The sequence below is a fragment of the Macaca fascicularis genome, chromosome 10, assembly GCF_037993035.2.
Source record: "Macaca fascicularis isolate 582-1 chromosome 10, T2T-MFA8v1.1".
NCBI classification, from domain to species: Eukaryota; Metazoa; Chordata; class Mammalia; order Primates; family Cercopithecidae; genus Macaca; species Macaca fascicularis.
The window spans coordinates 28832356-28857880 of record NC_088384.1 but is presented as its reverse complement, the minus strand read 5'-3'; the positions used below and the strand labels follow the sequence as shown (position 1 = coordinate 28857880).

The 25525-nt window shown below is 55.9% G+C and overlaps 2 protein-coding genes across 49 annotated transcripts in view; one reads left to right on the top strand and one right to left on the bottom strand.

The window, feature by feature from the left end:
• Window positions 1-5457: 5457 nt before the first annotated feature.
• Window positions 5458-24214, bottom strand: LRRC75B (leucine rich repeat containing 75B). 4 transcript variants are annotated; one of them, XM_074004263.1, is made up of 5 exons: window positions 23997-24214; window positions 22976-23225; window positions 9637-9765; window positions 8045-8160; window positions 5458-6237 (listed from the first exon to the last, which is right to left on the bottom strand). In XM_074004263.1, exons 3-5 carry the CDS (start codon window positions 9670-9672, stop codon window positions 5712-5714), a joined length of 678 nt encoding a protein of 225 aa, XP_073860364.1. In that variant the 5' UTR covers window positions 9673-9765; window positions 22976-23225; window positions 23997-24214; the 3' UTR covers window positions 5458-5711. The 4 variants fall into 4 exon arrangements, with proteins under 4 accessions (XP_073860364.1, XP_073860366.1, XP_005567827.3 ...); XM_074004265.1 differs by lacking the exons at window positions 22976-23225; window positions 23997-24214 and adding an exon at window positions 12693-12898 and having other exon boundaries at window positions 5458-6307; XM_005567770.4 differs by lacking the exons at window positions 22976-23225; window positions 23997-24214 and adding an exon at window positions 12693-12898.
• Window positions 22979-25525, top strand: part of GGT1 (gamma-glutamyltransferase 1) — a 23480-nt gene continuing 20933 nt past the window's right edge. For 21 of the 45 annotated variants that reach the window (XR_012418953.1, XR_012418950.1, XR_012418954.1 and 18 more), the window contains exon 1: window positions 22979-23008. The gene's annotated coding sequence lies outside the window, so the exon portion shown is untranslated. Of the gene's footprint in view, window positions 23306-25525 lie in introns of all 45 variants that reach the window. The other 24 variants (XR_012418951.1, XR_012418949.1, XR_012418952.1 and 21 more) reach the window with 2 other exon arrangements.

The following is a 25525-nucleotide window of genomic DNA, read 5'->3' as shown; positions in this document are numbered from 1 at the left end:
CATTAGTCATTAGGGAAATGCCAAATTAAAGCCAGAGAGATACTGCTAGACACCCAGAAGAATGGCTAATGTTTAAAAAACTCCCCATGCTATGTGCTGTTGAAGATGTAAAGCAATAAGAACTCCCAAACACTGCTGATGGGGATGTAAAACTGCACCACCACTTTGGAAGACAGTTTGATGGTTTCTTAAAACATTAAAAAGACATCTACCTTATGATCCCGTATTCCACTCCCAGGTATTTACCCAAGAGAAAAGGAAATATGTGTCCATGTAAAAATTTATGCATGAATTTTCATAGCAGCTTTATTTGTAATAGCCAAAAACTGGAAACAACTCAAACGTCCATCAGCAGATGAATGGATAAATTGTGACACACCGTCCAGCGGAATACTCGGCAATAAAAAGGAACTACTGGTACACGTGAATGAGTCTCAAAATAATTATGCTAAGTGAAAAGCCATATAGAAAAGAGTACATCTGGCTGGGTGCAATGGCTCACGCCTGTAATCCCAGCACTTTGGGAGGCTGAGGCGGGCAGATCACTTGAGGTCAGGAGTTCAAGACCAACGTGGCCAACATGGTGAAACCCCGTATCTACTAAAAATACAAAAATTAGCTGGGCTTGGTGGTATGCGTCTGTAGTCTCAGATACCTGGGAGGCCGAGGCAGGATAACTGCTTGAATCTCAGAGGGGGAGGTTGCAGTGAGCTGAGACTGCACTCCCGTGTGTGGGTGACAAAGTGAGACTTCACCTCAAAAAAAAAAAAAAAAAAAAGTATATCCTATATGATTGCATATATCCCAAAATCTAGAAAATGCAAACGTAAAAACAGAAAGCAGATCAATGGTTGCTTTTGGATGGCGGTGGACATGGAGAGGCGGGAGGGAGGGATTACCAAGAGTCATGAGGAAACTTTTGGGGTTGACAGGTACATTTACTATCATGATTGTGTTAGTGGTTTTATAGATGCATACATGTGCAAAATCTATCATATTGCACATTGTAATCTTGTGTAATGCTTGGAGTGTCTACTTTCTGTGTTTCAATTATACCTCAAGGGTTATTTTAAAAAATAAAATATTTTTAAAAAACAAGCTGAGGCTGGGCGCGGTGGCTCACACCTGTAATCCCAGCACTTTGGGAGGCTGAGGCCGGTGGATCACGAGGTCGGGAGATCGAGACCATCCTGGCTAACACAGTGAAACACTGTCTCTACTAAAAATACAAAAAATTAGCCGGGCGTGGTGGCGGGCACCTGTAGTCCCAGCTACTTGGGAGGCTGAAGCAGGAGAATGGCATTAACCCAGGAGGTGGAGTTTGCAGTGAGCCAAGATCATGCCACTGCATTCCAGCTTGAGTGACAGAGGGAGACTCCCATCTCAAAAAAAAAAAAAAAAAACCCGAGCGCAAAGGCTCACGCCTATAATCCCAGCACTCTGGGAAGCCAAGGTGGGCAGGTCACAAGGTCAGGAGTTCAAGACCAGCCTGGCCAATATGGTGAAACCCCGTCTCTACCAAAAATACAAAAATTAGCCAGGCATGGTGGCGGGCTTCTGTAGTCCCAGCTACTCAGGCGCCTAAGACAGGAGAATGCCTTGAACCTGGCGGGGCGGAGGTTGCAGTGAGCGGAGATCATGCCAGCCTGGGCAACAGAGTAAGAGTGTCAAAAAAAAAAAATTATATATATATGTGTGTATGTGTATAGTGCATAGTTGGAAAAGAAAATACTGGTTTTCACGGGTGATTGGCAGCTAGCTGTAAGTGGAAGAAGTGCATTTTCCTTTCTTTCCAGGTCCCAGAGAAAAACCTCCATGCTGGGTTGATAGCAGCAGCTAGGATCAGTTGCCCAATACTCTGGATTCTCGAGATGAAGACCGTCTGCAGAGGCTGACCTTTCCTGCAGGCTCATGTCCTAAAGCAAATTATTTGCACTCAAATATCCTCCCTTGTAGGACAGAAAAGAAGTTCCCAAGTCTTGGTCACATTGGGCCTGTGGAGTACAGTATCTTTTCTACATATTTGCTTTTGATGTTCTCAGCATCCCTGCAAGGCAGGTTGAGGTGTGAGGAGTCTCAGTCCCAGGGAGCTGAAGGCAGACTGCAAGAGCTGGGTATGGATGCCGCACTCCTGGGCCTGGGCCGCCTGGGTTTTCTTCAGCCTGGGAAGTACTTCCAAACCCACTCCTCGCTAGTCTCTTACAATCCTGTGGGAGGGCAAAGCCTAAATCATCATGGCTCCTTCCACCAACTAGCTGCAGATCAGGAAAGTGAGGTCCAGGGAGGTCCTGACTGGCTTTGCTCCAGGGACAATGAGGCTAGAGGTCTGTTCCCCACAGGAGGACCATGATGGTTCTCCTGCTTCAAATGGCCTCTTTGGAAGGGGCTTGCTCATGTAGGTGAATCCTGGGGCTGAGCAGCCTCAGTGACAGTCCCTGAAATGGCTGCAGGTGAGGGAGCAGCATGCAGGCATTAACGTCACAGACTGACATCAGGCCACCTAGACTTACATCCTGGCTCCTCTGGTTTCTGGCTCTTTGAAGTTGGACAAGAAATCCCCTTTTTTTTCTTTTGAGAGACAGAGACTTGCTCCATCACCCAGGCTGTGGTGCAATGGCGCGATCTCAGCTCACTGCCACTTCTACCCTCCAGGTTCAAGCAATTCTCCTGCCTCAGCCTCCCAAGTAGCTGGGATTACAGGCGCTCACCAACATGCCTGGTTAATTTTTTTTTCCTTCTATTTTTAGTAGAGTGGGGTTTCACCATGTTGGCCAGCCTGGTCTTGAACTTCTGACCTCAGGTGATCCAGCGCCTTGGCCTCCCAAAGTGTTGGTATTACAGGCGTGAGCCATGCCACCCGACTGACAAGTCCCCTTTCTTAACCTCTTTCTGCCTCAGTCGACTTACCTGGAAAACAGAGCACCTACCTTCTTCAAATGAGAAGAGAATTAAAGGAGTATAAGGCCATCAGAACAGTACCTAGCCCAAGGGAGGCTATGGAAGTGCTTGTTGAATTAAAAAATGGCTTAATCTCTGGCCTAGTCCCAAAGGTTTGGGTTCCTGCCATTGCCACCCAGAGAGCCCTGGGTGGAGGCCCTGCTGACATTGAAGAGTGCCTGCCCTCCTCCCCTCAATGCGGTAGACACTTTCCAAAACTTACGTCATCTTCACTCCAGTGAGATAATGGGAGGCTTGGTGTACCTCGTTCCTAAGATGAGGGAACAGGCTGTGAGAGGACCACATCACCAGCAAGTGACAGGCTGGGACCAAGGCCAGGCCTGTCTGCCTCCTAGACTAGGCCTGTGTGAGGACCGGCCTTAGTACAGCCCACCTGCTTCCTCCTCTGTTTAGAGCTTCGGCTGGAGCTGTCCTGGCCAGAGCTCTCTGCCTCACCAGGCTGCATGAGCCACAAGCTGCCACTTCCTGGAACTTGGTGGCCCTGCCCTGGACGGCCTTGCTGGTGGTCATGAAGGCTCCGTGAAAGCTGTGAACACCTGCATGGCAGTGAGGCCAGCCTTCCCCACTTGATCCGTTTCAGGCTCTGGCTCCGCTACTACGTCGTGTGCTTCTGTCCAAGAGGCAGAGACTGAAACCATCTGCCGCCGCCTGGATTCCTGCAGAGCTTGCCTAGGACACCAGCTCAGGTCCTTGTGCACCATCCTGGTAGGAATCTCTCAGTGACGGTGGAGGGTTTGTGGGCTGGCTTAGGGCCAGGGGTGGGCAGAAAGTCAGCAGGGCACAAGGGACCGGAGAGCTTGGCATTTCTCCAGCAGGAGTTTCAGGGAGAGCTCAGATGTCTGCTTATGTGACAGGTTTATCAGCCTGCCTGGCCCAGGGTGGGCTCTCATAGTTTTGATTTAAATAATAGCTTGCTCACAGAATAAGTGCATGTTGGTTTGAGCTTTCATTTTCTCATAATCCTCTCTGCTGGCCCCTCCCACCATCTACCCCATTTTGCCTCACTCTGGGGAGCCTGAACCCCCTGTTCCAGAGTAGGGGCATAGGGAAATGCCTCTATGGCTTCTGAGCTGCTGGGCAGGGCCAGTCCCTAAAACAAGGAGAGCTGGGAGGGGGCTGGACCCCGATGGAGTGCTGAGAGCTGAAAGTCCTATTTAACAATGGGGAGGGAGCAGAAACCCCGAAAAGGGAAAGGCCTGGCCAGGTCCCACGCAAGTCAGGAGCAGAGCAGGGCTGAAGCGTGACATCTCCAGTCTCTCCAAAGCCTTTGGGTGAAAAGTCCACCTAAAGCAGTGAGATCAGTGGGGCCTAAGGAAGATCCTTTTCCTCACTGCCTCCATCCCAGTCCTGGGACCCAACACCGTCCTGCCCTCACCCTCCTTGACCATCTCCTTCTGCCCTGAGAGGCTGTTATGCATCCAGCCAGCCTGGGAATGTGCTGGAATCTGTGCACCACGGCGGATGGATACGCCGCTCACAGTCCTCTGTGGGCCGTGGCTGTGAGGAAAAGTCAGAGCTGGTGGGTTGGGGTGTGTAGGCCCAGGAGGACCCCTGCCTCCTCCTTAGCCTTGGAGCCTCCCTCTGCTGCTGAGTTTCTCCTCCTCTAGCAGGGGCCCACTGCCCCCAGACCTTACCTCCTGGCTCAGCACATGATTTCCCTACTCTGGGCCTCAGTATCCCCCCGGACATCTCTAAATTCCTTTCCCGCCTGCCCTGCCTGTCTCCTGGTTGGGCTGAACTGTAACTCCTCACACAGGGCTGAGGGTGACTGTGGCATCAGGCTTCTGGTTGGGAGCCCACCCTGATGGTGCTTGGGGAGGAATGGACATGGTTCCCCCTGCCAGGGACAGCCCTAGGACTAAGGCCCCCTGCTGCTGGCTATGCCCACCTCCACCCCCCGCATGCTCTCCCACATGGGGGACCCCCAAGGCCTAGAGGGAACACACAGGCACTTTGTGGCCTGCTGTGTCTCCTAACCCCACAGAGCTGCCCTTCGCCAAGTACAGGAGGCCTGGGACTGGGTACTGGGGGTGGCAGGCAGCACTGTACCCTGTGGGAGGCAGGCACCAAATCCTCCCACTTAGTCACTGTGGCCCCTGCCTCTGGTCTGTGCAGCCTTGTCCCCCGCCCAGAGGGCTCTGGTGGCAAGGCTGGCAGCCCGGGCTCGACGTGAGCTTGCTGTGGGGCTCCATGTAAAGCTTTGCTCCTCCTGGGGCTCCCAACCTGCTCCTTCGCAGCTCCCCTTCTCAAGGAGCCCAAGCGCTGCCCAGCTGTGAGGGCCTGCTCCCTGGAGGCCTCCTTTAACTCCCCAGCCCACAGGGATGGACCCAGGACCCCCATATCTTAGACTCCATGGGGGATTTCCCCAAGGAACACCTGGGGGAAGGTCAGTGTGACCTTTGTCCCTCCCTTTTGGATAGACACGCCACCCTTTCTCCCCACCCCAGCAGCAGGGCTGTTGCTCAGTGACCCTGAGATCGGTGATGCAGAAAAGCAGAGGCGGGTGTCACTCTTTATTGCGGGGTCCACACTATGGGTGTTGGGGCTCCTCCCACTGAGGGAAGCCTGAGCCTCTAGCCGGGGCTGGCCTCCTGGCCTCCTATGAGTCCATTCTCCTTCTGTCCCCTTAATCTCAGGCTGAGCATTTGCACTGGATCTCTGGGGGCCTGTGAGTCCTCCTCGACCTTCATGGCCCACTACCATGTGCTTGAGGGCATCACAAGTCAGTAGCAATGAGCCAGGTGGGTGGTGGGTCACCTGGTGCAGCAGGCCCGGGGCTCGGGTCCCAGCCCAGCACCTGTGGAGTCCCAGGTGGAGGCAGGGGTGGTGGTTCCGGCTGCACCACCCTCAGGCTCAAGATCCAGGCCCTCGTAGATGGTGGGGAGTGAGGTGCGCTGGCTCAGCCGCCGGCGCAGGCCAACCAGCAGGGGCTGGGGCAGGGAAGCCACATCCACGTTGTTGCCCAGGTCTACCCAGGCCAGTACAGGGAACTTGGTGGTGTCCTTGATGGCGTCGGTGAGCTTGCGGGCAGTAGCCCGCGTCAGCCGGTTGCCGTTGAGCAGGAGCTGGGTGAGGCGGGGCAGCGCCCACAGGCTGGGCAGCAGCAGGTGCAGCAGCTCATCACTCAGCCCTGTGAAGCTCAGGTCCAGCACCGCCAGCACAGCACCGTGGCTGCTCAGATAGTGTGTGATGTGCTGCACGTCCCGTACCGACAGTGGGATGCCTGAGAGGTCCACAGTCTCCTCTGCCAGTGGAGTCTTCTGGAGGCTGCCCTTGAGGCTGTGGGAGGGTGGCAGGCGGGGATGGACTAGGCAACCAGGCAGTCCCCCCACTGACCAGAGACAGTAACCTGTCAGGAAAAGCCCAGGCCTATGGTCTGGCAAAGCCAGGTTCAAACTGTCACTTTCTTTCTTTTACTTTTTTTTTTTTTTTTTTGAGACAGTTTTACTCTTGTTGCCCAGGCTGAAGCGCAATGGCACGATCTCGGTTCACTGCAACCTCTGCCTCCTGGGTTGAAACGATTCTCCTGCCTCAGCCTCCTGAGTAGCTGGGATTACAGGCGTGCACCACCATGCCCGGCTAATTTTATATTTTTAGTAGAGACAGGGTTTCTCCATGTTTGTCAGGCTGGTCTCGAACTCCTCACCTCAGGTGATCCGACCGCCTCAGCCTCCCAAAGTGGTGGGATTACAGGCGTGAGACACCAAGCCTGGCCCAAACTGTCACTTTCTAAGTGGGTGGCCATGGGCAATGCTCAGAGCCTCTGTTTCCCCTTTAGTGAAAATGGGACGTGGTTGTTGTGAGAATTGAATACACACACAGTAAGGCTCTATCTTCATGAACTATTATTTGAAATCTCACTGTGTGCCCAGCATCTCCACACTTGTTACATTGACATCTCACTTATTTTTCAGATAGGTGAGATAACTCTTCCATGGCCACACACCACTAAGCGGGGAACCAGATCCCCAAACTGAGATGCTCTGACTCTTGAGCCCACATGTTTTTTTCCCTGTGCCACTTCTGAGGTCGATTCTTTTAGAGTAGGGAGAAATTCTTCTACAAAGGGATGGCTATTAGGCTGTACAGGGCACCAGGGCTAGAGAGGGACAGGCCCAGGGTAGTGGGAGGGGAGGTCCTGGGTGTGCAGGCTGGGGACCTGCCCTGGGGGAGGGCTTCCTGTGTTTTCTCGGAAGGGAAGTTCAGAGACTGAGAAAGGACCCCCCCCTCTGGCCCCACCAACCCTCTAGGTCTCTCCCCAGTTACCTGAACAGAGCCAACTAGGCAGACAGGCCTTTTGGGGGATTGACAGCAGTGAGCACACCCTCAGGACCCCCACCTGCCATGGCAGGGAACAACCTTGTGCGGTCCAAGCTCAGCGTGGCCTGTTAGGCCCAAGGTGGGAGGGCAGACAGGGGAGGCCTGCTAAGGTAAGCTCCCGGCAGCAGTTCAGGCCCCTGGGCCTGGGTGCCTGTGGCCAGCTCTGGGCTGAGCCTGTGTGTGAAGCTCCATGGATAGAGTCACTCCAGGATGGAGTGTCTGAGAGGGACCCATGGCAGAGGGAGGTACTGGGCAGCCACGGAGGCCTCAGCTTTAGGCAGCCTGGCAGTGGCAAAGAATTCCCACCAAGGTACAGGAAAATCAGGGTAGAGTGTGGCCTTAGGTATGCCACTTCTCCGAACCTCAGTTTCCTTCCCTCTAAAATGAGAATCACTATCCAGAATCTGCCTCCCCCACAACCTGTTGGGAAGTCTTAGCTGAAAATGCCTTCTGAGGTCACCTCAGCTGTTGGGTGGAGGGCTGGGGTGTCCAGGTCTTGTAAGAGGCCAGGGATTGAGGGACGTGTGAATGGCAGGAGGCAGGACCGTCCCATGGGAAATGGCAAACGGGTCACTCAGAGGGCTCAGCTTGGCTTGGGAAGCATCTGCTGCCACAGGTCAGGCTGACTTCCAGGGTAGGGCCCTCATGTGGACCAGGTAAGGGCCTCACCAGGTGGGATTTCAGCACCAGCCTCTTGGTGAGAGTGCAGCCTGAGAAGGGACCTTGGAACAGCAGTGAGGAGGGGCAGTGGCTAGGCTCCCCTTACCAGCTCTGGGTCTTCCTCTGGCACAGGCTGGACCCTTGCTGCTGCTTCGAGTGAGGGGTGAGGTGGTAGATGAGCTGTCGGCAGATCTTCTCCGAGGACTTCCAGAGCTCGTAGTCCTGTGGGAGGGTAGCGTCACCATGGTGAACCTGAGCCCCTCCTGCCCACCTCAGGGCCTTGGGGAGAGGGGCCCGGGCAGCCAAGTGTGTGTGTCAGCACAGCCGTGCACCATGCATCACTGAGCTGCCCACCAGGGCCTCCCCCTCCCACCCCCCAACCCGGCTGTAGCCTGGCACAGAGCCAGGGGAGGCTGCCCTCTGGGAGCTGGACAGGCTGGTCCAGTCCCGCAGTGCCCAGTGGGAGGACGCCCAGACAATGGGCCCTTGTTCCCTGTCCTCAGGCCCAGGGCCAGCGTCTTGGGCTATCAGCCGGCTGCCTGCCCACCCTCAGCACCCCTCGGGGACTTGCCACAGGGGGAGGAGGCCAGACCAGGCCCCTCGAGGGAGCCCTGTTCCATTGACGCCAATCCCAGGGAGTAGGAACAAGCCAGGTCAGCATGTTCTTCTTCCTTTCACTCTCCAAGCGAGACTGCCCCGTGGGGTCTGGGTCTGGGCTGACAGGGCTGGGGGATGTAATGTTCTACAGCACCACCCCCTGGCTCTCTCTTAGTCCTAACTGGGCTCCTGCAGAGGCCCAGCTCAGGGCAGAATCCAGGGTGCGCGGCCCACAAAGCTGGCACTGAGCATGCTCCACTGCATCCTTTCTCCAGTCCCTCTGTGAACAGCCCCAGGAGCAGGCGGCACACACAGCAGCTGCAAGCCCTGGCCATTCCTCTGATGGCTGTGGGGTAGGCTCAGAGTCCTAGGGGTTGACTATGCAGAGACCTGGGCATTCAGAGCTGGCAGGGCCCATAGCGGATACCCTTGTTTTGGTGCGGGACTCACTGTGACTAGGAGTCGGGGGACAGTGGCTGGTCACATGGCAGCCTCATGGCGGCTCGATGCTCATGGCAGGACATCTGCAGGTGCTGTCAGAGTGGGGCAGCCGTGGGGTAGAGGCTGCAGGTGGCAAACTCCACCCCAGCAATGAGGAGGGCCTTGCTTATGACCCCAGCTGTTGTGGGTGGAAGCAGTGAGCACCTGTCCCCAAGGGTGTCTGTACAGGATGGAGACTGGTGGACAGAAGGGAGCTCTAGCCAAGGGCGGCTCTCTTCTGGCCCAGGAACTCAGAGGCTGGGGGTCTGGTTCCGTTAGTGGATTTCTCAGAACAGTTTGTGTCCCTCAGGGTCCCCATATGACTTCTGCCCAGCTAGTCTCCCCTGCCTGGGTCCCCAGGCCTGGTGCACAGTGCTGCCACACAGAAAACGGGTCTGCCCAGGACTCTGAGGGTCCTGCAAAGCACAGCTCACACTTGCTGTAGCTGGTGGCCAGCCTAATATACTGATGCTGGCAGCAGGTCTCAGACAGGGACTGTGACTTGCCTAAGGCCATACAGCAAGCCACAGAAGGACCTAGCTTCCCAGACCTCAGCCCTGGGCTCTGCTGGCCCCTGTCCACCACAGTGCCCAGCCCAGCGCCCATGCCTGCCAGCCTCACCTTCTTGGGGCACTGCAGTTCCCGGGCCAGGTTCATAAGCAGGTCATGGGAGATGGGGTCGACCAGGTTGAGGAAGGCCACATCTCTGTAGAGGATGTCAGTAAGGAGGGACCCCTCAAGGCCCAGGTCCTGTGAGTGAGTGGTGAAGAGAAAGTTGAGTGAGCCAGTCGGGTCTCCCATCTCCAGGTCCCACCCCAGCCAGCCAGATGCTGGTTATGCCCCTTCCTGTCTCCATCTCCTCCCTAAGGCTGGCTGTATTCTCCCCACAGGCGACCATGGGCCAACTGTCCAGTGGTGGGCAAACCCTTTCATTTTTCCTTATTTATTTTTTGAGACAGGGTCTTGCTCTGTCACCCAGGCTAGAGTCCAGTGGTGTGATCTCGGCTCATTGTAACCTCTGCCTCCTCAAGGGATCCTCCCACCTCAGCCTCCTGAGGAGCTGGGGCTACAGATAGGCACTACTATGCTTAGCTAATTAAAAAAAATTTTTTGTAGAGATGGGGTCTCACTATGTTGCCCAGGCTGGTCTCAAACTCCTGGGCTCAAGCGATCCTCCCAACGTGCTGGGATTACAGGTGTAAGCCACTTGGCCTTCGTGGACCCTTTGGATAAGTAGAGGGGAGGGACATGGGAGCCATCAGGGAAGTGATAAGTGAATTCCAGAACCCTTAGACCAGTTCCCTCGAGGTAAAGTGTTAGGCTATGACACTGCCTTCTCTGGGCTTAGGGCTTATCAGTGGGATTCTTTGGGGTCTCTCCTCTTATGGACGGGGGTTTGCTCTTCTTATGACCCCTCAAATTCCCCTGTTCCCCAGCATTCCCTTCAGACCCTTTGCCTTCCCACCTATCCCTTGGTTTTCCTGAGCTGCTGCCAGCATCTGTTTGCGGACAGGTCTGGATCCTTCCCTTGGGGGCGGACCTCTCTCTCAGATGTCTCAAAGGCATGCTACCCTGAAGCCGGCCTCACCACCCATGCCCCATGCCCCAGTTCAGTGTAGGGCGCCTCCATGCCCATCTTCCCAGGCACTGGGGCCAGAAGCCCTGGAACCCCCCAACACTCTGCCCTCCTCCTCTCTCCCCCAGCTCACCTAGTCATCCCTTCTCTCCCCACCACTCCTGCCAGGATTCAGGCCTCCAGCCTCTTCTCCTACCCATCCCTCACCCCACCGCCTGCACAGACCTGCCCTGGCCTTCCTGCCTCACTCCTCCACTTTCTCCTCCTGTCTACTCCCACAGGACTGGTGTGGGGCTGAACACTTTCAGAGGGTCTCTCTCTCTCTCTTTTTTTTTGAGACCGAGTTTTGCTCCTGTTGCCCAAGCTGGAGTGCAATGGTGTGATGTCAGCTCACTGCAACCTCTGTCTCCCAGGTTCAAGCAACTCTCCTGCCTCAGCCTCCCGAGTAGGTGGGATTACAGGCATGCGCCACCTTGCCCAGCTAATTTTGTATTTTTAGTAGAGATGCGGTTTCTCCATGTTGATCAGGCTGGTCTCGAACTCCCGACTTCAGGTGATCTGCCCACCTTGGCCTCCCAAAGTGTTGGGATTACAGGTGTGAGCCACTGCGTCTGGCCCAGAGGGTCTCTTTAGAGGAGAGATTGAGAGCTGATATGGCAGCCACAGCCAGGAGGGGCCTCTAGACCCCATGTGGGCCTTCTCCAATCCATAGGTGATATGCTGTGTGCGTGGGTCCCAAGCACAGGAAGTTGGGCCAGGCAGGGAAGTCCGTGGGTCACAGCTGCAGGGTCCTTGCAGGTTATGGAGCAGGATAGGCCCCTGGCTGGACCTCAAATCCCAACCTCTGAGACAGAAAGAGGTGACCTAGCTGGTCTCTGAGGACCCTTCTTTCCTCCAGTTTCCCAACTAAAATGCCCAACTGGTGTCTTGGGCTCCAGACGGCATCCCAGACTGAGATCCCTGCCTCTGGGTGCCTGGCTGATTCAGTGCTGCTCTGCTGTTTGCCACAGATGCCAGCTAGGGAAGATCCAGAAGGAAGGCTGGCTGATGAGCCTGGCAGACCCAAACAGGGCCCCAGATCGCAACCTGCCAGCCTGCCTTCCGCTGGTCTAGACAGCTCCTCTTAAAGGGACAGCTCCATTTTTCCAGCCTGCTGAACCCAGAGTTGGAGGAGGTGGAGAAGGGTAGAGAGGAAGAAGGGCTCTGGCCCTGGCTTGCCCCACTTTTTCTCTGTGGACCCTGGGATGACCACGTCTCCCCATGCCTCAGTTTCCCCATTTCTAGTATACCTTCTGCAGGCCAAACACCTGCATGGCTGACTTCCTGCTTACAGGATGGGGCAGGAGTGGTGGCAGCTGCTGCAGGGGGTGGGGACGGGGTGGTGAGGGAAGTGACTTGCCCAGGTGATGGTGGGACCAGCATCCTGGGACGACCCAGGGCTTGGGATCTGGGTTTAGTGTACCTGGTGTGTGTAGGAGCAGGGCCACCACTGGACCAAGTGTTGTGATGCACAGATACTAGGGGTGTGTACTCTAAGGGCATGAGCTGCCTGCTGGAGAACTGGTGATGCATGCGGTGGCTCTGTGTGGGCTGCCATGGTGTCTTGGGATGAGGCTGCACCGGCAGACCAGCCCTGGGTCCTCTCTCCAGGGTCCAGTGCCTCCCCAATCCTGGAGGAAGGGGAAGCTACCTTCTTCCATTGTCTCTCAATACAAGATGATTCGACCTCACTTGCCACTCCTCCCGGGGCCCTTCCCATCTTGCCAGGGCCTGAATCTGAGCTTTTAGCTCCAGGCTGGGGCCACCCTGAACACACACAACCCCTCTCAAACCGCAGAGACCCGGACACACTCAGCGGCCCCCTTCTCCACACACGGTCCGCCGGCCTCACCCAGCCCTCGCTCCAGCCGGCCGCCCTCTAGACCACTCAAGACCCCGCGCCCAGCAGCCCGTCGCGCCCTCGGAACCCGTCCGTGCGCGCCCAAGACCAGCTCCGCCTCGCCTCCCGACCCATACATGCCCACAACCCATAACCTCGCGCCTCCTAGACCCCAGACCCTCCCTGGCCGCCAGCCCCGGGGCGGCCGGCTCCTTCTCTCGCCTGGCGCAGGAGGCGCAGCAGCTGCCGGGCGCGCTCCGGCCGCCGCTCGCGGAGCGTGGACTGGATCTCGCGAAGCCACCGCACCCGGCGCTCGTAGGGCGCGGGCCTGCAGCCGGCCACCGCCCCGGCCTCGGAGCCTGCCTCGGGCCCGGCCCGCCGGCCCAGCCGCGCCCCCATGGCCACCGCGCGGCGGGCGCCGAACTCACAGAAGGCTGGACGGTCTGCACCCCGCCTCCGGGGCCGCCCATAGTCGCCCCGCCCCCACCCACCCCGGCCCCGCCCCGTGCGGGTATGAAGGCTGAGCGCCCGCCCCACCCCGCGCCGGAGCGAGGCCAGTGGGTTCCTCGATTTGGCCTGGTCTTACTGGAGGAGGCCCTGCCTGTGTCAGTCTTGGCGCTAGAGTCCAAGGACCTACAGTTGCCAGGGGAGACGCGGAGCTCGGCCCAGATGAGGTGGCTTTTGGCACCTCTCTACCTTCTGGCCCAAGTGCTGACTGGGGAATAGTCGCTTTGACGGTGCAGAGCATTCCAGGCGGGTGTGGGGGTTCCACTGCGTGTGCCAGCATTAGGTATTGCCCCCACCTGCTTTTAGAAATCTGCCCTGCATGGTGAATCTCCGTCTCTACTAAAATACAAAAATTAGGCCGGGCGCGATGGCTCATTCCTGTAATCCCAGCACTTTGGGAGGCCGAGGCAGACGGAATCTGAGGCCCGGAGTTCGAGACCAGCCTGGCTAATATGGTGAAACCCCATTTTTACTGAAAATACAAAAAATTAGCCCGGCGTGGTGGTGGGCGCCTGTAATCCCAGCTACTTGGGAGGCTGAGGTAGGAGAATCAATTGAACCGGGGAGGCGGAGGTTGCAGTGAGCCGAGATAGATGGTGCCACTGCACTCCACCCTGGGTGACAGCAAAACTATGTCTCAGAAAAGAAAAGAAAAGAAGAAAAGGAAAAAAAAGAAAAGAGAAAAGAAAAGGAATCTTTCCTGCAGCTGGCAGTTGCGGTGTAGGACCTGCTCACACTGCATGGACACTCCTGCACTGGCAAATATTTACTGCCTCCTGCTTTTTGGTTTGGGGCAGGCCCCCACCTCTGACTCCAGCCTGGGGAATAAACCGGATGAAGAGTGAGGTTAACCGTTAAGCCCAGCTCTAGGCAGGCTGGCAGCAGGCGGGCTGTTATCTGCCACTGGCTTCAGTCTTCCTCCCTGATAAGGGGTTGGGGGGGTTGGGGCAGGCAGGGTGAGATGGGGGCCCTGGCTCTTCTGAGGACCAGGGTGAAGTACGGACCCACCCTGCTCAAGGAGTATCCCACTTCCCAGGGCCCCCTTCACAGAAGTCTAGGTCTTTGTTGGAGGCCTGCTGGGCCCCTGCAGCCCCAATCCCAGCTCTGGGACCCTCACATCTGGGTGGGGGATGTTTGAGGCACTTATCTGCAGTCTCCACTTCCCCAAGCAAGGAGCATGTGTCTAGCCTGTGAGGATGGGTACCTGTTGTGCAGGAAGGACTGAGCACCGTCCGAGGGCATATAGTGAGGGACAACAGCCAATCACCCGTGTGTGTGTGTGTGTGTGTGTGTGTGTGTGTGTGTGTGTGTGTGTGTCTTTTAATTACCCTATGAAGATTCAAGGTTCCTTCCTTTGGGTTAAGCACTGCCTGCCCAGAGATGGTAGTAGGGAGAGGGCGGGGTGCTAGGCTCTGTCTTCCTGTGGGGCTGGGTCCCTGAGACAAGACAGAGGACAGCAGGATGTCTTAGCCCCTTGACCATCCACAGACCCCCAACCCCTGCTGGAGTGGTACTTGCATCCCCTTCTCCCCTGGTACCTGCCAGCTGGACCCAACAACCTCTCCTCCCGCTACAGTGCAGCCAGTATTGTCCTGAGGCCACCTTGGCACCATAGGTTTCCTCCCTGGCAAACCTGCATTACGGCCTTGCGTGCCTTCCCCCAGAGCCAAGGCGCTGTTGCTGAACTGAAGTGGCGACAGACCGGGTCAGAGCTTTAAGCAGCAGCCCCAGTGCCCTAGGGACCTCTCAGACCCCCTGCCCAGAGCAGGCAGCAGGTAAGCCCTCCTCCCCTTCCCCTGCAGCCTCAGGGCTGGAGCCAGAGCTGGGAGGGCTCCCAGATCCTGACCATGTCCTCCCAGAGGCTGAGCCAGGCCTGGACACTGTCCCCTCGAATGTGAGAAGACTGGGCAGGGGGAGGGGAGGGAGGAGGGGATGGAGGGCTGAGCCTTGAGGCATGAAAGAGGCAACCTAGGCAGTGGTGTGGGGGAGTGCCCAGAGTTTAGAGTCCTGTGGAAGGCAGAGAACTGCCCCAGCCCCTGCCTCTCATCCTCCACCCTCTGTGTCCCTGGCTGAGAGGTTCCTAGAGGACGTTTTTCCAGCAAAAGAGGGAGGGTGGTGGCTGGGCCTAGATCCTTGAATGGGCTTTTCTCTGCCTGCTTGCAGGGCGCCTAGGGTAAATGGGCTCTTGGAGACAATTTCTGACCTAACCTGACTTGAACAGGAACCCCCAGAGGCAGAGCTATCCCCTCAGATGTGGTGGCGTGATTCCACCTCGCCAGCCCATGTGTTCCACATGGAAGGCTGCTGGCCCCTCTCCCTGGGGTTACCCTGAGCAGCAGAGCTGTGCTTGTTGAGACCCAGGGGGTGGAGGGATTGCGATATTGTCCTCTCAGCTCCCAGGGCGATGTGGGAGCTCAAGGGCTTACCCTGGATCCTTTTGGGTAGCCCTGCCATCCCTAGGGAGTCAGTGAGGTCAGAGGTTGGGAGCTGGAGAATCAGGTAGAGAGGACACAGCTAGACCTCAGGCTCTAATGGGAACATACTAGGCTCCAAGTGGGACCTGCCAGGAGACAGGAATTGATGACAGCCACACCTTTGGCGTCTCGAGCCCTCTGCCATCCATGCAGTGGCCCAGTTCAAATGACAGGAACACAAGGTCCAGTTGGCTCAGTGGGCTGGTAGAGGGCTGCTGTAGCCAGGGCTGGAACTGGCCTTGCACTGCCTCTGGGCCCTTCTCTACCCACCTGGTGGTATTCTTCAAGCCTAGGAGGAAAAAAGGCCAGCTCAGGGTTAATGTAACCTCAGCATGTAGCTGGGTGGCACTGAACCTCCTGGTAGCCACTGCAAAGAAGGATACAGAATGATTTGGGGGCATTCACTAGGAGGAAGGAAGCAGATGGATACTCTGTGGAGACAGGATGTTCCCTGCGCTTGCTCTACAGTTACGGGTTGTCAACCTTCTGCAGGGCCAGGAATTGTCATGAGGCTGTAGTAGGCAGAAGAACTTGGCGGTGGGGAGGGTGAGATCACAGGTATAGGCTCAGGGCCTGGATTCAAATCCCCTGGGCTGCCACTTGTTGGATGTGTAACCACAGACAGAGTAAGGACCTGCCATAGCAAATTACACAACCCACTTCCGTGGCTTAAAGCAACAGAATAGTTCTGGAGGCTAGTAGTCTGAAATCCAAGTATAGGACAAGGCACGCTCCCTCTGAGGACTCCAGGGGAAGATCCTTCCGTGCTTCTTCAGCTTCTCATGGCTCCTGGCAATCCTTGGCCTTCCTTGGCTGCAACTGCATCATTCCAGTCTCTGAAACCATCTACCTGTGTGTCTGTGTGGCCTTCACATAGCCTTCCTTATTTCTGCAATGGGGTCTCACTATGTTGCCCAGGCTGGTCTTGAACTCCTGGGTCCAAGCAGTCCTCCTGCCTCAGCCTCCCAAGTAGCTGGGATTATGGGTGAGTGCCACCATGCCCAGCTCACATGGCCTCCTTGTAAGAACTCTAGTGGCTGGGTGCTAGATCACGCCTGTAATCCAGCACTTTTGGAGGCTGATGCAGACAGATCATGAGGTCAGGAGATTGAGACCATCCTGGCCAACATGGTGAAACCCTGTCTCTACTAAAATACGGAAAAAAAAAAAAAAAAAAATTAGCCAGGTGCGGTGATGCGTGCTTGCAGTCCTAGCTACTTGGGAGGCTGAGGCAGGGGAATCGCTTGAACCCGGGAGGCATAAGTTGCAGTGAGCTGAGATTGTGCGACTCTACTCCAGCCTGGCGACAGAGCAAGGCTCTGTCAAAAAAACAAAACAAAACAAAACAAAAAAACTCAAGCTACTGGATTTAGGACTCATTCATTCTTTTATTAATTTTTAATTTTTTTTTTGAGACAGGGTCTTACTCTGTTGCCCAGGCTGGAGTGCAATGGCACGATCTTGACTCACTGAAGCCTCCACTTCCCAGGTTCAAGCAATTCTCCTGCCTCAGCCTTCTAAGTAGCTGGGCTTACAGGCGCCCGGCACCACACCTAGATAATTTTTGTATTTTTAGTAGAGACAGGATTTCACCATATTGGTCAGGCTGGTCTTGAACTCCTGACCTCAGGTGATCCACCCCCATTGACCTCCCAAAGTCCTGGGATTACAGGGGTGAGCCACTGTGCCCTGCAGGGCTCATTCATTCTAATCCCGTATGGTCTCATCTTAACTAATTACTTATGTAGAGACCCTATTTCCAAATAAGGTCATGTGAGGAAAAACCAACTCAAACCGTGTTTTTTGGCTGAATACGGTGGCTCACGCCTATCATCTTAGCACTTTGGGAGGCCAAGGTGGGCGGATCACTTGAGGCTGGGAGTTTGAGACCAGCCTGGCCAACATAGCAAAACCCCGTCTTTACTAAAAAATACAAAAAAATACAAAAATTAGCCTGAGTAGCAGGCGCCTGTAGTCCCAGCTACTCAGGAGGCTGAGGGAGGAGAATCGCTTGAACCCAGGAGGTGGAGGTTTCAGTGAGCTGAGATAGCACAACCACATTCCAGCCTGGGTGACAGAGTGAGACTCCATCTCAAAACACACACACACACACACACACACACACACACACACACACACACACACACACAACTACTGTGTTTTCCTTCTGTTGTCACAAGACAACAATCATCACAGAAGACTTCTGTGACCAAATGTGTGGATTCTCCCCACACACCCAGCAAGAATCAATTCTGCAGCCGACGCCAGCTGGTGTCTTCCAATTCAACTCAATTCTCATGCTGTCTACCTGGAGATGGCCTCAGAAACCACAGGTTGAGGGCTTGGTCCCACAAGACCACCCCTCATCCCACCAGTCACAAGTCTGGGCTTTGGGAACATCTGACTAATCGGCTTCTAGTTGGGGTTCCTACAGCACCCTCTTTGGGTTCAATTAATTTGCTAGAGTAGCTCACACAACTCAGGGAGACCTGTTTGTCGGTTTATTTCAAAGGATGTTTTATTTTATTTTCTCCTCAGACATACTTTATCATCACTTAAAGTCAGTAGCTCAGAGGAAACTTTAAAAGCTACAAACAGGCCGGGCACAGTGGCTCATGCCTGTAATCCCAGCACTTTGGGCGGTCGAGGCAGGTGGATCACTTGAGGTCAGGAGCTGGAGACCAGTCTGGCCAACATGGTGAAATCCCGTCTCTACTAAAAATACAAAATTAGCTGGCTGTGGTGGCAGGAGCCTGTAATCCCAGCTACTTAGGATGCTGAGGCAGGATAATCATCAGCTGAACCCGAGAGGCAGAAGTTGCAGTGAGCTGAGATCATGCCTCTGCACTCCAGCCTGGGCAACAGAGAGAGAGACTGTCTCAAAAAAAAAAAAAAAAAAAAAGATAAAGGCTACAAATAGACAGTCAGATGAAGAGATACATAGGGTAGGACTGGAAGACTCCCAAGTACAGAAGTTTCTGTCCTGGTGGAGTTGGACACGTGGATGAGTGGGGTTTTTTATTGTTGCCCAGGCTGGAGTACAGTGGCACTAACTCGGCTCACTACAACCTCTGCCTCCTGTGCTCAAGTGATCCAGCCCCCTCAGCCTCCCAAGTAGCTGGGACCACAGGCATGTGCCACCATGTCCAGCTAATTTTTTTTTTTTTTAGTTTTGGTAGAGATGGGGTCTGTCTATATTGCTCAGGCTGACTCCTGGGCTCAAGCCATCCACCCACCTCGCCCTCCCAAAGTGCTCTGATTATAGGCGTGAGCCACTGCACCTGGCCGTGGATGAGTTCTTATTCACCTTCCTGTCAGCCTCCACATGAAGTTCCCCAAACCCCGTCCTCTTGGGCCTTTTTAAAAATAAATTAATTAAAAAATTAAGGACAGGGTCTCACTATGTTGCCCAGGCTGGTCTTGAACTCCTGGTCTCAAGTGATCCACCCACCTTGTCCTCCCGTAGTGCTGGGATTACAAGATTAGAGATGCCAGCTGTCAGGTGGCTAGGTGGAGTCAGTGTAAAGTCCTAGAAGATGCATTTTAGTAAAAACAGCCACCTGACAGCTGGCATCCATCCATTCAGTGAAGATTGTTGGGCACTGTGGATACTGTGGAGGAGGCAGCAGTAGCAGCTGGCCCTGCAGAGTGAGGTGCAGTGCTGGAGGGCTTCAGGAGGAGGTGGCATTGTGATCGGTGTCTGAAGAATGCCTCAGGCCATGACAATGGAGCCAGTGTAAAGTCCCAAAGATCAGGAAGGAGCAAGAGGAAAGGATAGTTCATATCCAGGCACACCCCTCCAGAAAAAAAAAAAAGAGGAAAGGATGGGCGCCAGCAAGGTAGGACAACAGGGGCCTCTAGAGTGTTTTCTTCCCAGGAGGGGAGGGGTGTGCTCAGATTTACATGCTGAGTGCCTGGACTGCAATAGGGAAATAGCAGAGGGGCTGGGGCCTGTGACTGGGAGTCTCCAGGTGAGAGGATTGGCCCGTGGGGACTGGCGGTCAGGTGAGGCTGGGAGTGAGGTGTAGAGGTGGGAGCAGCTGGACAGGACTAGTGAGGATGCAGGGGCGGCTGCCCCGGGCTAGACTCTGGCTGCTCTGGCCGTTGGAGGTCTGGGGAGGCAGCTGCTTAGCTCAGGCTTGGGCACGTCCACCCGGCACGTCTGAAACATTAGCCAGTGGGGATGCAGACTCGTCAGCGAGAGCATTCCTGAGCCCAGCATCCAAGAGGCAAAGGAAGTTGGGAAGGTGCTGCTAAGAGGTGGGGGAGGTCCCCAAAAGTCCAGGTGAGAGCATGGCGTGTGTGGAAAGTGCTGGGCAGTTTTGGCATCAGTGAAGACACGGGGGGCTGTGTGTGAACAGGTGGGGTTGGGCGTCACCAGGGAGTCTTTAGACAGGAGCGGGTTGGCTCTCCTGGAGATCAGGCCATGGCTTGGTGTCGGGACTGGGGCATGGACAGTCTTCCTCCACCCCCAACCTCTCCTTGGAGCTTTGAGACACTGCAGATAATTAGCAGGTGATGTGATAAATACTACCTGTGGAGGGTGCCTTGGGCAGGGAAGACAGCTCTGCTCTGTCCTGCTCTGAGGTGCTCATCAGGAAAGGAGAGAAACTACTACAGACCCAGTGTTGGAGCCTGGCCAGACCCTGTGAGGCCTCGAAAGTAGCCTACCAAGGGAAGGGAAAGCCTACCAAGATACCCACACTTTCAGTGGCTGGGGTTGTTTGAACCCAGGGACTCTAGGGCCCATGCCTCTGCCATCCTGCCTCTGAGTTTGGGAGTTGGACTTGGTCCATCAAGGGCCGGGCCAGCCCTGCTGCTGAGTGCTCCCAGGCATGCACAAGCTGACAATTCTGAAGGGCCCACGCACTTGGCCATGCTCCAGCCTATGTCCTCACATCAAAGGTAGGTGCTGGAATAGCAAATGCTGCAGATGGCACAGGGGGTGTTGGCCAGGCTCTGGGGGCACAGGAGCTCTGCCCATGCCCACAGTTGGCCTGTGCTGACCTCCCTCCATCACAACTGAGTGGCACCTGCCCTTTCATTGAGCTGAAGTCTTCCTTCCAAAATCCCTTCAGTGTGGTCTTTGTGGCTCAGAGAGGCTGTGGCCAGGTACAAGATCTGGGGTGGCCCCTGCTTCTCTGCTCTGTGGCCTTTGACAGTGGGCAGGATCTGAGGTCAGGCCCACTTGCAGCAGGTGTTACAAAGAGGCAAATTGGGGCTTAATGTTGGAAAGAACTTGCCAACCAACTATAGTCCCGTTGTCTTTGGAGGTAGTGAGCTCCCCATTGGGGAAGGTATGTAAGCCAACCTTTCTGGGATGTTGGAAGATCAGAGACCAAACACTTGAGATTCTGTGATCCTAGTATTAACTCAAATGCCATGATGCTTGGATTTGAAGTCAGTTCTATTTAGCCAGTTTACCAAGTGTCTCCTTGGTGCAGGACACCAGGGAACACAAAATGTCCTGGATAATACTGGGTTTCTGGCTCCCAGGGTTCCCTCAGATGTTGTTCCAGTGGTTCTAGAATATAGGCCAGGCATGGCTTGCATCTGGACCCATCAGCATTGTTCGCTCAATGTGAGCTTCATGACTGCAGTTCTCACGCCCCCACGTGCCCCCCTACCCCGCCCCGCCATGACCCTTACCATGGCCCACTCAGGGCACAAGGCTTTCTGGATGATTCCTGATACTCAGTGTGGTCAGCTTCCTGGACCTGGCAGTGGGGTGGGGCTGCAATGAGACGCCAGTCGCAGGTAGTGGTTTGCACAGCCTTCCCCCCTGGTGTCGTGGGTCACTGTCTTGCCAAGTGGCTTTGGGCAGGTCCCTTCCCCTCTCAGGCCGCAAGTTCCTATGCCAGGAGCTTGTTTTCTCAGATACAGAGCTGGGGCAGATCCCAGCCCGCTGAAACAGACAGGGCTTTGGAGGCCATGGTGGGCCCATTTCTCAGAGGGGCCGTGTGGCTGGATGCTGAGCCAGGCACTGGACTGGCCCCTTGCGCCTCCTGTCAGGCTGAGGCCCCGGAGGCAGTGTGGGCTGCTGGTGCCAGCACACAGGGGTGATAAGGAGATGAAAGTCACTAGAATGGTGGGGCGGCACCCGCCCCGGGCTGTGTTGGCAGCTGTCCCTGGCTGGAGGCCAGCTTGGCCCTGGAACACTCCTCAAGGAACAAGGACACAGAGAGCCAGCTCAGCCAGCCTCCACCTAGCGCCCCAATCAGCACTCCCTTCTTCCCATGACCCCTGCCCTTTGCCCGGCTCCTGGAACTGGTCAAGGAGCTAATGGACACCCACCAGGGTCTTAATGAGTGAGCCAGGGTTAATGGTTATTGGGCCTGGTGACACATTCACCAGCCTCCCAGGGATCTCAAAGTTCAGACTGGCCTGGCCTTGAAGGTCTTAGCTCGGCCACCTCCTTTTCCAGCCTTGACACCTCGGGGCTCAGGAAGGGCCTAGGGTGGTCAAGAGGTCCCCTGCAGCCCTCACTTCCTGGAAAAGGCTCCATTTCCTGGCCTTCAGGGTTAGGTGGTTCCTTCTGCCTGGCAGGTCCTCCCCAAATCCAATCCCAGCTTGGGCTGGATTCCCAAGGCCCCTATTCTGGTTGGTGTCTGCCCCTTCCCTAGGGCTCTTCCCCCTGGGGTGACCATACTGTCTCATGCCCAGCCAGGTTGGGGCATGAGACCTGGAGAGAAGAATCTGGAGGGGCCAAGATTTGATGGGAGAATGAATGATGGAATGAAAGAAGGAATTTAAGCATGTGCCTTGCTAAGAGTGACAATTCTGGCAAGCTGCAGACCATGTGTGGACCTCGATCTGAGGGCTGAGAGGCTTGGGCCTGCCAGCCCTGTGGGGGCACCCACCCCATCTCATCTCATTGAATAGTGCAGAGCAGGTGAGGGCATGATGGACAAATGGGCCTCATGCCCCTGCTTCAACTGCCTGGGGTCCTCCATCAGCCTGTCTGCTCAGAACCCTGAAATTGGGGGTTGAGGAAGGACCTTCCTGGATCATGTGACTCCCTTCAGCCCAGGTGACCAGGGTCCTTGGAGTGACAGTTCCTAGAGCCCTGCCTGTAGCCCTGTAAGTTGGGGAGAGGGCCTGTTAGGAGAGGCATCCCTGCCCTGGGGTTGTAGAGGTGATCTAGGCTCCTCAGACCTTGTGGGGCCTCAGATGCTTACATCTCCAGCTCCTCCTAGTGTGGGCATCTGGCTGCACCCCAGCTCTGTGGCCTCATCTCCCAGGGAACCTTTGGTCTAATCTGCCTCCCACTGAAACCTGGCCACATTCAGCTCCACCAAGGCCTTCAGAGCTCAGGTCTCTCATTCAGGGTTTGAGGCCCCGCCAGACTCAGACCTGCAGCCGTCCCAGATCACACAGCCCCAGGGATGGGACCAGGAGCCAGCAAGTGTCCCACCTGGAGCAGTTCCTGTGCCTTTAAAGCCTTCCCTCCCCCCACCCCGCCCCACCCACCCCCGGGCCACTAGGGGAGGGAAGGAGGAGCTGGGTCACAGCAGGGAATCTTACCTTGGTTTGCTGGATGACCGGACCAGGAGTCGGGTGAGCCAGGAAGTGAGGGTAGCTGGCTGTGCCCCAGTGCTGTGTGACCCAGAGGCGCCACTCACCCTCTCTGAACTGGTGAACATCATAGGTGGGGAGGCTCAGGCCAGGGCACTCCCAGGAGTGTCTGGAGGCCTGAGTTTCATTCTCAGCTCTGCCATATGCTTGCTGCACTCTAGAGGAGCTCCTCTTCCTCTCCGAGCCTCGGTTTATGCGCCTGTGTGGTGGGAGTGAGTTGCACTTCAGGGTGAAGGGGGTGAGACTGGTGTGGGCGCACCCTGCAGAAGGATCCCACAGGTGGGCAGAGCCCTGGGTTTTTTATCCGACTGAGTCTGGGCTGGGGGGTGGCCTCCGTTTCTTGACTGATGAGTGGGTTTGAGTGAGGTATGCGGGTGGGTGAAGGAGGGCTGGGGGGAGTCACCTGACTTACGTGAAGAAACCCTTGAGACAGCTGTGGCTTCTTGGAATTAAGAGGGAAGAGTGCAGCATGGAGAAACTGAGGCCCGGGAGGATTTGGCAGCCCTGAGTGGGGGTGGGGGGATCAGCTCTGGAATAGAGCCAGAGCTGTGATGGGGTTGGGGGACCCTGTGTCCTTGGGCCGTGCTTGTCCCACTCCTGGGCTCTGTGTGTGGCTGTGGATTGGGGTGGGACAGGGCTGGTTGTGCGAGGGGTCATTGCCCAACTCCAGAGGGCGCCTGCCACCTCTCAGCTCTCTGTAGGGATACATATAGTTCCTTCAACAGGTTTCCAGCAGGTAGAGGTTATTAAATCTTACTGAAGGGGTGTTTTTTCTAATTGTCAACTCTGCGCCGCAAGGGTGGAAACTGTGAGAGACTGATTCCAACTCCAGGTCTGGGTGGTAAGCATCCAGTCCAGGGGTGTAGACAGGCCTGGGGAAGCCTCAGACATCTGTGCGTTCTCATACCCAGGGATAGTGACTCCATGCTGGGGGCTGTCAGCGTAAGGGGTGGGTGGGTCCTGGGCTTACCTGCAGGTCTGAGACCTCCTGGGGCCAGCTGACCTCGGTAAATCCCTTTTGTCTAAGCTTCAGTTTCCTGCCTGTGAATGGGGTTGCGGCTGTGCTCCAGTTTCACCCTTGTGGCTCTGGGGTTGTGGTGAAAAAGCCATCAAGCTGGGTTGGAGACTGGCTGCCGTGTCTACCTCTTCCTCATACTCCTCTCTCTGCTGCATCCTGGGAAGCTGCTCAGCTCAGCCTAGATTAGGCTCAGTTGTGTCTGTGTGTGCACGTGATTGCACGTGTTGGAAGTGTGTGGTACTGACACCAGAGTCAGTGTCTCTGGGTGAGTGAGGCTTGCACATTTCTGGGGACAGGGAACTCACTACCTTATGTGCCCAGAACAAGAGCTTTGGGGTCTGGAGAAGACTTCTAGGCCAACCCCTGCAGTCTTTCCTCAGGTGACATGGCTTCCCCAGACCTACTTCCCTGGAGGTGCCCTGTCTGCATTCAAGGGGTAGAAGGCTGACTGGGACAGAACGCGACACACTCAGCATGTGAGGAAAAGCCTCCTTCATTCTGTAGGCCCTACCTCTGTTGACATGACCTTTGATAAAGTGCCTCCCTTCCTGTCTCCCCTCTCTGGAACCCTCAGCTGCTTCCACGCTTCAGCTGTGCCCCATCGCAGGCAGCTCTCTGTCTCCCTACTTTCCCCAGCCCAGGGTTTTCCTTTTGGGGTCAGCTGTGGGGGTCTGGCCCATCCTTTGCCCACTCAGACATTCTTCCTGCCCACCTGCTGCTGAGAATCCTGCATGTCTCATATGCTCTCAGGCAGAGAGGAAACTGCTGAGCAGGCCAGGGCAGGGGACGGAGCCCTGTGACTCTCCACTTTAGACCCCTCCCAGCTGACTGCTGTGGAATGCAGCCACTTAGCAGAGCCAAATCCCCTGAGGTTCCTGTCTGCTGTCTAGCCTTCAGGGACAGGTCATGGGGCCTTGGTTCCTGCCCCGTCATTTTCCCAGTCACCCTGATCTTCAGGGGGAGGAACAGCCAGGGAAAGGGTTTGGTCATAGCACCTCCACCCTAGGGCTATTGAGGATCTCACAGTTGTGTGTCTGGTGGGTTCTGTCCAGAGCCCATTTGAGAACAGTGGGTGACAGGACAGGCCTATGTGACCCAGGCAGGCAGCAATATTGGGTCAGCCTTCGTGTCCCCTTCTGTCAGCTGGGGCAGCCTGGAAGGATGATTGTGGGGTAGGTGTTATGGGAATAGACCTCAGGTGGAGGCTGCAGGGGCTCTCCGGCACTGTAGGCACAGCAGGCCCAGGAGCAGGGGAGGCAGCCATGACTCGTGGAGCCTCTGGCCCATATCCTTGGCAGATGAGGGCCACAGGGGAATGGGCAGCAGTGTCCAAGGTCCCCTGGGCTGGGCCCACGGCTGTTCCTGGCTCAGACTTCTTGGTGGGCTGGTCAGGAACATGCAGTAACTTGGGGCAGTTACCAAGTGGCCAAGGCTGTGCTATTGGGCTGTGTGAGCTTGGGCCAGCTCAGGCCCTCTCTGGA